The following is a 12,564-nucleotide window of genomic DNA, read 5'->3' on the forward strand; positions in this document are numbered from 1 at the left end:
TTAATAATTAAACATATAGTATTGTTTTTCACATTATAATCTCTTACAATTGAAACCAACTCTTAAATAGCTAGTATCTTATTCTTCTACACTTACGTACCATGCATGCACCACAAGTATTACTATTATATACATATACATATATATTTATTTGAGGGGAAATGCTGGAGGTGGTATATGATGTATGTATGTATGTAACTAGTAACTAGGAGATAGATGACATTCTATAAGATTGTTGGTCGATAATTTTGGTAGTAGAAGGGGATTCTTGGAAGATAATTTCATTGCCATCTCGGAAGCCATCCATTTGTTGGGCCATGAGCTGCCAAAAAAGCCCACCAGCACAAGGTCCCCCACTACTAGCACTGGTGAATATTGCATCATAGATTTTTCTCATGTAACTGTCCCTTTCTTCAACACTATACCCTGGTGTCTTTGAAGACTTGCCAAACTCTCCAACAACAATGGGCTTTCTCAAAATGTTCTGTGTGTCTTCAATGTGCCCTTTTATCCATTTGTCTACAAATTCACCCTTTGCTACTTCGTTCGCCCCTGCCATCCTATATATCCATAATAAAGTATTAATAAAAAAATTAAGTAAATAATATCATAATATTATTAATTATTGTTAGAGATGTAATTATTTGTATGTTTTCTTCTATTAATTTAAATTTTTAAAAAAACTAATATCATAATATAATATTAAAACTTTTATAATTGAAAAGTGTAGAATTTGATCTTTGTTAAATTCCAAAAAAAAATGTATAAGACTTTTTTTTTAAGAAAAAAAAAGAAAATATATGCAAAAATCCAAACAATTTAAAATTAAAAAAGTTCTTACTTAAAAGAATTTATTAGAGATATAACCATTTATGTGTCTCCTCTTATCAGAATAAATTTTAAGTAGTATCATGACAATTATTAATTGCATTATTTTTATGATAAGATTATAGTATAGATAAACACTCGTTTAAAGATATCTTTATATGAAGATGATTGTTGAAAATTATTAAATAATAATTCTTAATGTTATTTTCATAGAATTTAATTTTGATGTACTGTTAATATAAAATAGTTTTACACATGTATTAAATTATGTAATGTTACATCATCAAAAGTAATTACCATTTTCATTTATCACATAAATGATTATCTAAAAAAATATTTTATACTATCAATGCATTAAAATTAAATTCTATTTTGACACAAAGACATATTTATATACATACCATTCATCCGGATAGAGATGGATGGTAGCAAAATCGACTTGGGGAACTTGGTTGCTAGAAATGAAATCAGTGCCAACTAATTGAAATCCTGGATTGAATTGTTTTCTGGTTTCATCATAGAAGCCTTCAAGTCCAACTTCAAGTAAATGATTTGTATCAATGGATTTCACATAAGCAGCCATCTCAATCACCCATTCCTGAAAAACCCAACACCCATTCATATATTATCATGTCCAAAATTAGGTGGCCTATCCTAATTAAGCTTTTTCTTTATTTATTTATCTAGTTAGGCTATACTTGTTAATATAATTAATTGATTGGCACTGTAGCCAGTTGTAAAATGTTGTATAGCTATGATGGCGAAATTATAAGAAAATGACCTTGATAACTTTGCCTGAGTAGTCACTTTGGGAACGAGGTTCGTTCATCAATTCCCACGCAAAAATGGTTGGATCATCCTTATATGCCACCCCTGTTATCGTGTTTCTTCTTCCTACCACAGCCTGTATATATATATGTGCATGTATCCGTTCAATTTTTTATTTGAAAAATTATTAAAAATGATTTAAGGCATTTATAGTATTTTTGTTTTCGTGAAATTAATAAATTTAATTGATGGGACAAGAGAAAGGAGAACAAAATATTTCCGTCTTTCCAACATGGGATGAAAGTTATTTGTCTTTGTCCTCAAATTAAACCTTCCACCTTTCCGATATGTCCTACAAATAAATAATGTTATGTGCCACTAACTAGAAGATAAGTATATATGAAAAAGCATGTTGTTTAGACCACAATTTAATTTGGAACACATAAACCAAATATATGGATAATATATATGTGTGTGTTTTTTCCTCAAGGCTATACTATAAGAGGCCTATAAAATATATATTCTCTCAAAATAGTACAGTTAAAATCTCATAAAGAATTTAATTATGAAGTACGCACAAGTTAACTAATTATATATTGAAATGATTTTAAGTTAAAAATACTAATATTAAAATAGTGTCTATTATATAACCGAATTAATTATATATCATGATTAAATATGAGACTACTTTATGTGTTGCATGCATGGTCTCAAGTATATAATATATGAATATGAATGTAACCTGCCTTAATATGGTTCTTGTAGTATTGCTTAGCAACTGGGTTACTAAAGAAGTCATCTTCATTGTTAACATTTTGGCCACCATGCTCTCTTGCCCATTGCACATACTGATTCTTCCCACCAAAATCTTTCCAATTGTTCACAAAGCTCAGTATCAACCGCACCCCATATTTTCGCGCTTCTGAAACTACAAAATCCAATCCCTATACAAACACAGATACATGTATCAAAAGTTGACAGTGACAGATATCAAAAAATAAAATAGAGAAAATATATATTAAGATGGCTACTTTCATGAATACGTCTTCGCATGACGTTGATATTGCAATCTGATAAATAATTCAGTCAAACGTATCAAATTATCTAATGATTTACAATATTATGTAATACGTACTCTAAACACATTCTCGTCATAGGTGCCCGGAGAAATCTGGAGGGCTCTGTAATTAGGTCCATCATTGAAGGCCCAAGTTCTTGCAACCCTTAAGCCATGAATGGAGGCTTGTTGTAAAGTGGTTGTGACCTTGGACCTTGTAGATGGATCAGTTCCCATGTACATGAGCCAGTAAGCATTGAATCCATTGAAGTAGAAACGTTTCCCATTCACAACAAAGTTGGTGCCACTTCGTTGAACAAATCCATTGCCACCAACACCAACACCGTTGCAACTCACATGTTGGAGTTGGACAACAACCACGGCCACCATAAAAGCTGTCAAAACCATGTTTTTGAGACATCCATTGCTACCTCTCCTGCACTTCATAGTGCTCATTCACTCCTTACTTCTGATGGGAATCAAACACAAAAATCACAACCAAGTTTCCACCCGTGCATCATATCTTATATGCATGAAATTATGAATGTTACGAGAATGAAATCATAAATGATATTTATCTAAAATTATAGACATAGTTGGATTATTAAGATTGGATAATATTAATTGAAAAAATATTTTAATTGAGGACGTTATATATATGAAATTATTAATGTAATGAGTATAAAATTATAGATGTTATACGTGAAATGATAGATATTAAATTAAAATATTTTTATAAATTTTACTACGACTGTTAAAAGAAAAAATAAAAGTTTTAAAAAATTATGAAACAAAATTTTAAATAATACAAAAGAAAAATGCTAAATTGGTTTATACTTAACAAGAATGTGATACAGAGTATAAAAAAATAAAATATAAACCAATAAATTAAAAAAATTATAACACGAAAAAAGAATAAAACATACACAATGTAGTTGAAAAAACTTATGTTGTGCTATTTTAGAATTTTGAGATTGAGAATTATATATAACTCATTTTCTAAATAAGCATATATGTAAATGATTATAAAATAAATAAAAGATATTCTTTTGATACTATGAATGCAAATTAAATATTATACATGAGTATACTACAGGAGAAATAAACGTATAGTCACTTTAAAAATGGAATAGAATAATATGAATAGACATTATTATATGCTATTAATCCAATTAATGTCAATTGTATATGCATGCGCGCGTGAGGTATATATCATTGCGAATATATTACATTGACATAAATATAATTAAAATTGGAAAATTTTGAGCTGAAAATTCTTATCTTTCAAACATTGATAATAATAATATTGTTATTTTATGAAGATAAGAAAAAACTTAAATTAAACTCTAGAATTAAGAATTCAATGCTATATCAATTATCCAATCATATTTTGTTAAACTATAGTAAATAAATAAGGTTAAGTTGTATCCACACTATTTCAATTCTTGTATATATATAAGAAAATTGTTATTAGTGTATTGGAATTGAACTATAAAATAAAATAGAAATGCTTTTTTTTTAATTATTCTACGCAAACTAACACATATTAATACATGGAATATTTTAATTAATGGACTACGTGTATATATATATATATACATGAAAGTGTTCGCGCCTATATTCTAATTCGATAAGTATATATTAAAAGCAACTATATAGTAGCTAGTAATGAATTACGTACGTACCAAAGAGCAATAATAATTAACAAGATAAAGACGAACGTGACAATGCAAAATAGCATAAGCTTTTAAAATTAGAAGGGGGATGGAAGAGTGAAGAGAAATTGGGCAACCCTTGTAGCCTTTATATAGTAGATAGAAGTATACCATAGATGAAGAGATTTTTACACTGTAGAAAGAGTTTATAGGAGTAGATGCTGGTTGCCAACAATAACATACAGCTGGGTTGATAAATTGGTCCCACTTTTATGAAGGCGTGTGATTGGACGAAACCAATGAAAACAACATATCCTCCACAGGAACTCCATGGAAGATAAGCATGGTGATGTGTACGTCTATACATATATATATCATCATTCTCATAATAATTTGTTTTGCATTATTAATTGGTTACTATTCATCCATTAATAATTTTCATACTAATAATCATCAACTTTTAATTATCAACTGTATGATGTTATATAATTCAATTCATAATAAAATTTTCTACACATCTTATTATTAATTATAAAATAAATATATAAAAAATTTAAATTAAATATTTTTATACCAAGTTTGAATTTTTTATATTATGAGATAAATATTAAAATAAATAAAATTTATTACAATAATAATATTTTTTAATTATTATTTAAATTGACTAAATTATTTTATTGATATACGTATATAATTATAATAATTATTGATAAGTATTTTTGTCAAATAGACTAAAATTTATATTATTAATTTTTTAAAAATAAATATGTATATTTTATAAATAAAGAAAATATTAATTAAGTATCTCGTAAATAAGAAGAGTGCTCTTTTTTTTTTTTTTTTTTACCTAAAACAATACATGCCATTTCCATGGATAATGCATGATTGATATATCTAGGGTTCCGGAGACGTATCCAACATCATTACATTATCCTTGCCTTAGAAGATAGTTTCGATATCATTTCGGAAAACAAATTTTGAGATTATCCACTAAAAGAACCCAAGGTTGGTCCCAACAATGGAGCTTAATTGGACTTATTAACAATTCCAATGGTATATTAAATATTTTAGTTGAAGTGGTTGTGATATTAGTTTTCCTCTTGAAAAGACTACAACTTATTTCATGCTTGACTATACTTTTCACAATTTAAATCTTCAGTACATGTAACTTTTAGTTATTCACCTAAAGAGAAAATGTTCGTTGATAATTTATATTATTGTATTTTCGTTAATGTTTATTTATCATTCTTAAAGTTTGGTGTACATTTTTTATTTCAACATTTAACTTTTTAATTTTGTTAGCATAAAAATTTGACATTATAGATGGCGCGATTTTAATGGTTTGACCTAAAAGTAAGTCAATAATATGTAAATTGAAATGTTATAGCGCGTGAGTTATTCCATGAGAATGTAAGTCAAAGTATTACGATATATGAGTTGTTCCATAAGAACGTTAACATAAGGATTCGACTTATCATAAAAGGAGTCGAGTTGGTGACTTCAAAAAATTGAAATAAAATAATCATATGAAGATTTTATTCAAAAACGTTTTATGGAATATGAAACCTGAAGACTAGGATAAAAGAAGACCTAAGACGTTAAACTTGAGAGTTAAGATTTTTCATTATCAAGATAGTATCGCTGTGTTATGATCTGAAAAATACGAGAAAGCTAGATCGTAGGAAGAGGAAAACACTCTGCAAATTTATCCTTGTGATCTATAAATAGAAAAAATGCAGAAAAAAAAAGGGCTTCAATCTGAACACTACACCATTACACAAAACTCTACAAAATCATCCAAAGTCATATTGACGTCAAAGAAATCCATAAAGTACAAGTGTATGTGAGTGTCTATAGTCAATTTTCTTTTATTCTTGATTTTTTTCCTTTTATTTTCAGTTTATTTTGTTTTATTGCTTTTCATTTCTTTTCGGATATTTTAATTTTTTATTTATTTTAAATTTCAATTTATTTGTGATTTTATTTAATGTTCTTATTTATTTTATTTCTTTCTCTTCGTGATATTTTTGTCTTCACATTGTTTTTTTTTTTCAAGCATTTTATTTCCAAGTTTTTACTTCACTTTATTTATGTTATTGTTTTGTAATTTATCACAAATATTTTGACATATACAGATTCGATATTTACGCTAAATAATTTTCGGATGAAGCTTATTCTTTTTTAGAGAAATCGTATCTGTTCTCCAAATTAAGATCTTCATAGAAGTTTAATTCGATAACCCTATTTAGGTTACCAAAAATAAAGTGAAACAAAGTTTTACCAAAATCATGCTGAGTGTAATTAATACACACTTCTAAAAGCTCAAATGACACTTTATAATTATGTTTTTTTTTTCTCACAATATTTCTTAATTTAGCATATAAAAGATTAATCTGTCATGAATTAAATTCTGTTTAAGAATTTACTATTAACTAATAGATTACTATATGTACAAGACAAAATTTAAATCTCTTAATATTTTTTTAAACAGATTAATGAATCAACTATTGAACCAACCAAATTAATTATAATTATGCTTACTTTTTTTTGGTCGGATGGATTGGACAACCCACAATCTTAGGTATCATTATATACTCACACTACATACTCACCCACACAACACTAAAGGATTCCTTTTCAACTTGGTGCCCACACCAAGATTCGAACCGGATGCAGCATATTAAGAGATACATGATTTACTATCTGAACTAAGCCTTAGCTGCAATTATGCTTACTTTAAGGTGGGAGTGAGTAATGCAGCTTAGATTTGGTGTTTTTTTTCTAAGTCTAATGGATTAGACAATTTTTAATCCTAGGCCACATTTACATACACTACGCCCACACGCATACAAAAATTCTATCTACTATTTGACTATAGCCAGGGACGGACATACGGGGCAAGTGGAGGTCTCGGCCCAACTTTTTTAAAAAAAGATTAATAGTAATAAGTTATTAAATATGATTTAATTTTAAAAAAATATTTAGTATTTAGTTTAATATAAATAAAAGTCTAATCTAAGTTAAATATTAATGATTTATAATATCTAAAAAGTAAGTAACAATATTAAAAAAATTTGAAAAGATATTATTACTAATATTTTTTAATTAAATAAAATTTTTCAAATCTTATAAAGTGAATTTTTTTCTTTTTGTGGACGTCCTTCTTGATTCATTTGGTATTAATTCTTTATGTTTCAACTACTACAATTGAGATATCTTTTTTAGCTATGAATGTTATGAAGAATAATTCAAAAATAAAATAAAAAATAAATTTCTTGTTAATTGTCTTTTAATTATATTAAAAAAAATTACTAAAAAATTTGACACATATTCTATTATCAATAAATTTTATGATACTAAAAATCGATTACTTCATTAATAAAAAATACATATATATTTTTTATATTTTAAAATATATTCTTTATCAGTATATTTTTGTAATATATTTTATATTATATAAATTTTTTGTATAATTTTTTAATATTATATATATTATTGACTCTCACAATAATATTTTTGGATTCGTTCCTATTATAACCAATATATTGGAACCGAATGCAACGTATTAAGATTTGGTCTAATTTAGGGCAATTCATGGCTGTGTGCTAATTGATTGGGTCATAAGTTTCTGAATGTCCTAGCTACTTCGTTCACTACAAGGATTTTAGTTTTCGTAGCCCAAGCCTTCTTCAAAAATTTTCTTATATACAACAAAGTTATTTGCCTTGACAGCCCAAAAAATATGCATTTTCTTGGATTCGGCATCCCAAAAACGGCTGCTTTGGAATTAAATAGTTATTTTTCGTTCCAAAATTATTCGCTTCAGTCAACTGTTTGTGACCAATTAACAAGAATCAGCTATCACTTAAAGTTATTGATTAACAACACAATCCAAAAAATAAGAAAATCAACTTTAACCAATAACTAAACAAACCCAATTTCTCACAACTTTAATAAAAAAATATCCTTTCACTTCTTCTCTTTCTTTCCAACACTACAATTTCACTCGTCCAATGTGGTCAGCCGTCACCGGTCATCACTCACCATCTCCTGTTGTCCTTGTTTATCATTTTATAAATTTTAAATTCTAAACCTTAAATATTATATCCTAAATTGATTTTGCTTTATCTCATGTTCAAATGTTATTTTTAATTGAGTTTTAGATATTTTTGTTTCTTTAGTTTTAAATGTTTAATTTTAAATAAAAATTCACATACAATTATTTTTAATTTAATTACTATGTTGATCCTTATAGTTTTATCAAATTTTCAATTAGGTTCTTATACTTTTTTATTTTCAATTGAGTCCCTACACTACTTTTAATTTTATAATTAGGTCCTGTTCATATCAAAAACGTTAAAATTAACAGAATATTTCTCCCAAAATACATGCGATCAAAAATTTAGTTAGGTTTTTAATTATGAATACCTTCAATTTGCGAAGAAATATTCAATTAACTCTAATATTTTTTATACTAGGAAAGACCTAATTATAAAATTAAAAGCAGTGTATGGATCCAATTAAAAGAAAAAAAAATATAGGAATCTAATTGAAAATTTGGTGAAACTATAGGGACCAATAGAATAATTAAACCATTATTTTTATATAAAGTTAATATATAAAAGCTATTTGATAATAATTTAGTCAAATATGTCAACTCATTTAATGATTCTTAATTAACAACTTCATATGAAGATAACTACACATAAGTTTTCACATAATTTTTAATGTTCAATTATTGACAGATTTATTGGTTGTTTTCAATACTTTTTCTTAACCATAATATCACTATGGATACATACACCAATCACTCTAAACATTCGAATAAAAATATGATTATTATTAATTAATTATGTTTAAATTACTTTTTAATTAAAAAATGTGCGTGTTAATTATTAAGAAAATAAAAATATCAAAATAATGCTTAAACGTTTAACAATATTGATTATATCATACTACTAAGTACTAATCCCAAATTCCTTAGAAGCAGAATGTGCAATGTGAAACTGACATTTGAACATGGAAGAATGTGGTATGTATAACCGGAAATAGCGTTAAGGGATGGCATCAGCCATGTGCCTTGTGAGTTGTGACTCCAACTAATTCCATGAAACATGCCACAACACATGTATTAATAACAGTTGCTTAGCCCTCTTCTACAATAGCTGCTTATATAAACATTAAAAAAAAATGCCCATTTCTTGATAAACAGATAATAAGTCAACTACAAATACATATCAATAATAATAACACATTGCATGTTACAATGTACGTACCTGCTAGGTACCCATAGTTTCGTTCTTTATCTTTCATTATTGCGTGTACCATTTACGTATAAGTACGGAATAATAGCATCTTGTTTATTTAATTTCTGTAATATATGTTGGATAAGCTATCATCCAAGTGGGTTGGTCTATAGGATAAATGCATGTTAGGTTTACCGCCGCAAGTTGTGGAAACCACATTTGATTGATTATATTGTATTTGACTATTTGTACGTACCACGGATCCTAGAAATGATTAAACGTGTTAATGTTATGCGCATACAAACCAATTAATTAGTTTATTTCGTGATTATCTATACCTACCATTATCCCTACTTCTTTAAGGCATGTTATCCACTATTATTTTTAAAATAAGAGCGAGAATTGACTTTTTTAGTCAACTCTCGATACTATTTTTATTTCTCAATACTTTGAACCCGTTTGATTATCGAACTAGTTCGTTGTTCGTTCCACTGTCCCAACTGCTTCTATAAATTACCATATGATTTTGCCATCTTATGCAGCAAAATAATCAAGTACGTTACATTTCCTTAGCTTGATTAGACAAATTAAACGGAGATATATATAGAGAGAATGAAAACATTCTCCTTTTTATTATTGTGTTTGGTGTTATTCATTGCACAACATAGAATTGAATGTGCACCGTGGCAGAAAGCTCATGCAACTTTCTATGGTGGAGCCGATGCCTCGGGAACAATGGGTACCTAACTTATATAATCAAGATTATTCAACTTGATATATTTTTTGTTCGGATTCATTAACTCATCGTTGTGAGTTCTTGTTGTAGGTGGTGCATGTGGCTATGGGAATCTGTACACAGACGGTTACGGTACGAAGACGGCGGCTCTGAGTACCGTTCTGTTTAATGACGGGAAGGCATGCGGCGGTTGCTATCAGATAGTTTGTGATGCAAGCCAAGTGCCGCAATGGTGCCTTAAGGGCACTTTCATCACAGTTACTGCCACAAACTTTTGTCCTCCAAACTATGCACTCCCTAATGACAATGGCGGTTGGTGTAATCCTCCAAGACCACACTTCGACATGTCTCAACCTTCCTTTCTAACCATCGCCAAATACAAGGCCGGCATCGTACCCATACTGTATAGAAAGTATGTCGTTATTCGTATATGTTATATGATAATTTAGTCAAATATATTAAAAAAAATCCAATCCTAACATATATTTAATTATGCAGAGTTGGGTGCAGAAGGAGTGGAGGAATAAGATTTAGCATCAATGGAAGGGATTATTTCGAATTAGTGACGATAAGCAATGTAGGTGGAGTTGGGGAGATAGGGCAAGTGTGGGTAAAAGGGTCAAAGAAGAATGTTTGGGAAGCAATGAGCAGGAACTGGGGTGTTAACTGGCAAAGTTTAAGCTATCTCAATGGACAGAGCTTGTCCTTCACAGTTCAACTCACCAATGGAAGAACCCTCACTGCTTATAACGTAGCACCCTCCAATTGGAAATTTGGCCAATCTTTCACCTCTAATGTTCAGTTCAACTAATTAATCACTATACATATCCACATGTATCCATCCAAATAGGCTCAACAATTCAAACATTGTGTGCAGTATTTGATGACTATAACAGCTATATAGCAAATCTTGTCACTCAAGAAAGGCATATGATAAGAGTATTATATTTTGACCTGTTCAGCGATAAGTGTTTGTGATGTAATCATATTACCGTGGTAATTTATCAAGTCTATTAAAAATGAATAAATAATAAAAAAGTATATGTTAGGAAAATAATATTGGATTCAAAACAATTAATTTCGTTTTAGTTCAATTCACGATCTAAATTTGAATTATTTATTATTTTCAACAACAAAATAACTGATGATGGAGGAGAAGGAGAAAAAGGAAAGAAGAAATTTCAGTGAAAAAAAAGGAAAAAAGAATAAGAAGTAGTATTGGTGAGAGAGTAAAATAAGAAAAAATAAGTTCATCTATTTTCAAGTAATTTTAGATTATGTGTTTCTTCTACTTCTTTGTTTGATTATTTTTGTTTTTATTCTTGTTAAAACAGTAAAACAAAAAAAAATTTGAGAAGATAAAACAAAAAAAAGATATATAAGAAAAAGAAGAAGAAGAAGATGATGATGATAATGATAAAAAAAGAAGAATAAGCAGTAGAAGATGAGGAGAATAGAGAATAAGAGTTTTGAATTATGTAAAATTTATCAGCACACATACACTGAAAAATCTTAAAGAATACACTCAAATATGTTCGTGTTACACCCAAATTTACCGCAAATACAGAAAAATATTTTTTCAATACAGAACTTTTACATTACATTCAATTCAAACCATCAACGATAAAACATTATTCACCTACAGAATCATAAACTACTAACAAAAAAATTAACTAGAATCGAACCACATCTAAGCTATTTGATTTGATTCAAATCAATAAGTTCAACTGATAATATAAATTTGAATTATTCATTATCTTTAACAACGAGATAAGGAGGAGAAGGAGGAAAAGGAAGGAGGAAAAGAAATTCTAATAAAAAAAGGAGGAAGAAGAGGAGGAGGAGGTATTGGTAACCACAATAACAAAAGAGAAGAAGAAGAAGAACGTGTAGTAACGGCACAACAAAGAATATGCGTGCATTGATTGAAAAATCTGTTAAATTAGGAGGCGCGTAAAATCAATGTACTAGAAGAAGCGCGTTTAAAGTGATCTCTCACCTTTAAATTTTTGCTTTAGAGAATAAAGTGTGATCTCTCACTCTTAAATGATTTTTCTCTCGTATTTTCTCTTGGTCTCACCTATGAAATAAATGGTGAGAGATCACACTTTATCCTCTAAAATAAAATTCAAAATTTAGAGGATTCAAATTCTGATTTGTATAGATAAAACACTTGTACGTAGAAAATAATTATGTATATATATAAAAAAATATATATTTAAATAGATTCTTACAAATTTTGTATTGAATATTTTAGTTTTTTAAAATATTTTA

At 28.1% G+C, this 12,564-nt stretch overlaps 2 protein-coding genes across 4 annotated transcripts; one reads left to right on the forward strand and one right to left on the reverse strand.

Moving 5' to 3' along the window:
* Nucleotides 1–4,521, reverse strand: LOC130932995 (mannan endo-1,4-beta-mannosidase 4-like). 3 transcript variants are annotated; one of them, XM_057862473.1, is made up of 6 exons: nt 4,339–4,521; nt 2,732–3,122; nt 2,343–2,540; nt 1,610–1,732; nt 1,230–1,426; nt 1–560 (listed from the first exon to the last, which is right to left on the reverse strand). In XM_057862473.1, the coding sequence occupies exons 2-6, from the start codon at nt 3,107–3,109 to the stop codon at nt 206–208; spliced, it is 1,251 nt and encodes a 416-aa protein (XP_057718456.1). In that variant the 5' UTR covers nt 3,110–3,122; nt 4,339–4,521; the 3' UTR covers nt 1–205. The 3 variants fall into 3 exon arrangements, with proteins under 3 accessions (XP_057718456.1, XP_057718457.1, XP_057718458.1); XM_057862474.1 differs by having other exon boundaries at nt 2,732–3,119; nt 4,339–4,479; XM_057862475.1 differs by lacking the exon at nt 4,339–4,521 and adding an exon at nt 3,580–3,602 and having other exon boundaries at nt 2,732–3,119.
* A 5,612-nt stretch (nt 4,522–10,133) lies between these two features.
* On the forward strand, nt 10,134–11,309 carry LOC130935649 (putative expansin-A17). The gene is made up of 3 exons (XM_057865492.1): nt 10,134–10,293; nt 10,381–10,702; nt 10,789–11,309. Exons 1-3 carry the CDS (start codon nt 10,167–10,169, stop codon nt 11,099–11,101), a joined length of 762 nt encoding a protein of 253 aa, XP_057721475.1. The 5' UTR covers nt 10,134–10,166; the 3' UTR covers nt 11,102–11,309.
* The last annotated feature ends 1,255 nt before the right edge of the window (nt 11,310–12,564 follow it).

This window comes from Arachis stenosperma, chromosome 6 (assembly GCF_014773155.1).
Source record: "Arachis stenosperma cultivar V10309 chromosome 6, arast.V10309.gnm1.PFL2, whole genome shotgun sequence".
Taxonomy (NCBI): Eukaryota; Viridiplantae; Streptophyta; class Magnoliopsida; order Fabales; family Fabaceae; genus Arachis; species Arachis stenosperma.

Excerpts from the sequence above, each read along its gene's own strand:
- LOC130932995 (XM_057862473.1), bottom strand. The coding sequence starts at position 3,109 with ATGAGCACTATGAAGTGCAGGAGAGGTAGCAATGGATGTCTCAAAAAC. Across the intron at positions 1,733-2,342 it reads ACTACAAGAACCATATTAAG|GCTGTGGTAGGAAGAAGAAA; the intron begins GCAGGTTACATT and ends ATATATATACAG. Across the intron at positions 1,427-1,609 it reads ACTCAGGCAAAGTTATCAAG|GAATGGGTGATTGAGATGGC; the intron begins GTCATTTTCTTA and ends TGGGTTTTTCAG.
- LOC130935649 (XM_057865492.1), top strand. The coding sequence starts at position 10,167 with ATGAAAACATTCTCCTTTTTATTATTGTGTTTGGTGTTATTCATTGCA. Across the intron at positions 10,294-10,380 it reads CGATGCCTCGGGAACAATGG|GTGGTGCATGTGGCTATGGG; the intron begins GTACCTAACTTA and ends TTCTTGTTGTAG. Across the intron at positions 10,703-10,788 it reads GTACCCATACTGTATAGAAA|AGTTGGGTGCAGAAGGAGTG; the intron begins GTATGTCGTTAT and ends TTAATTATGCAG.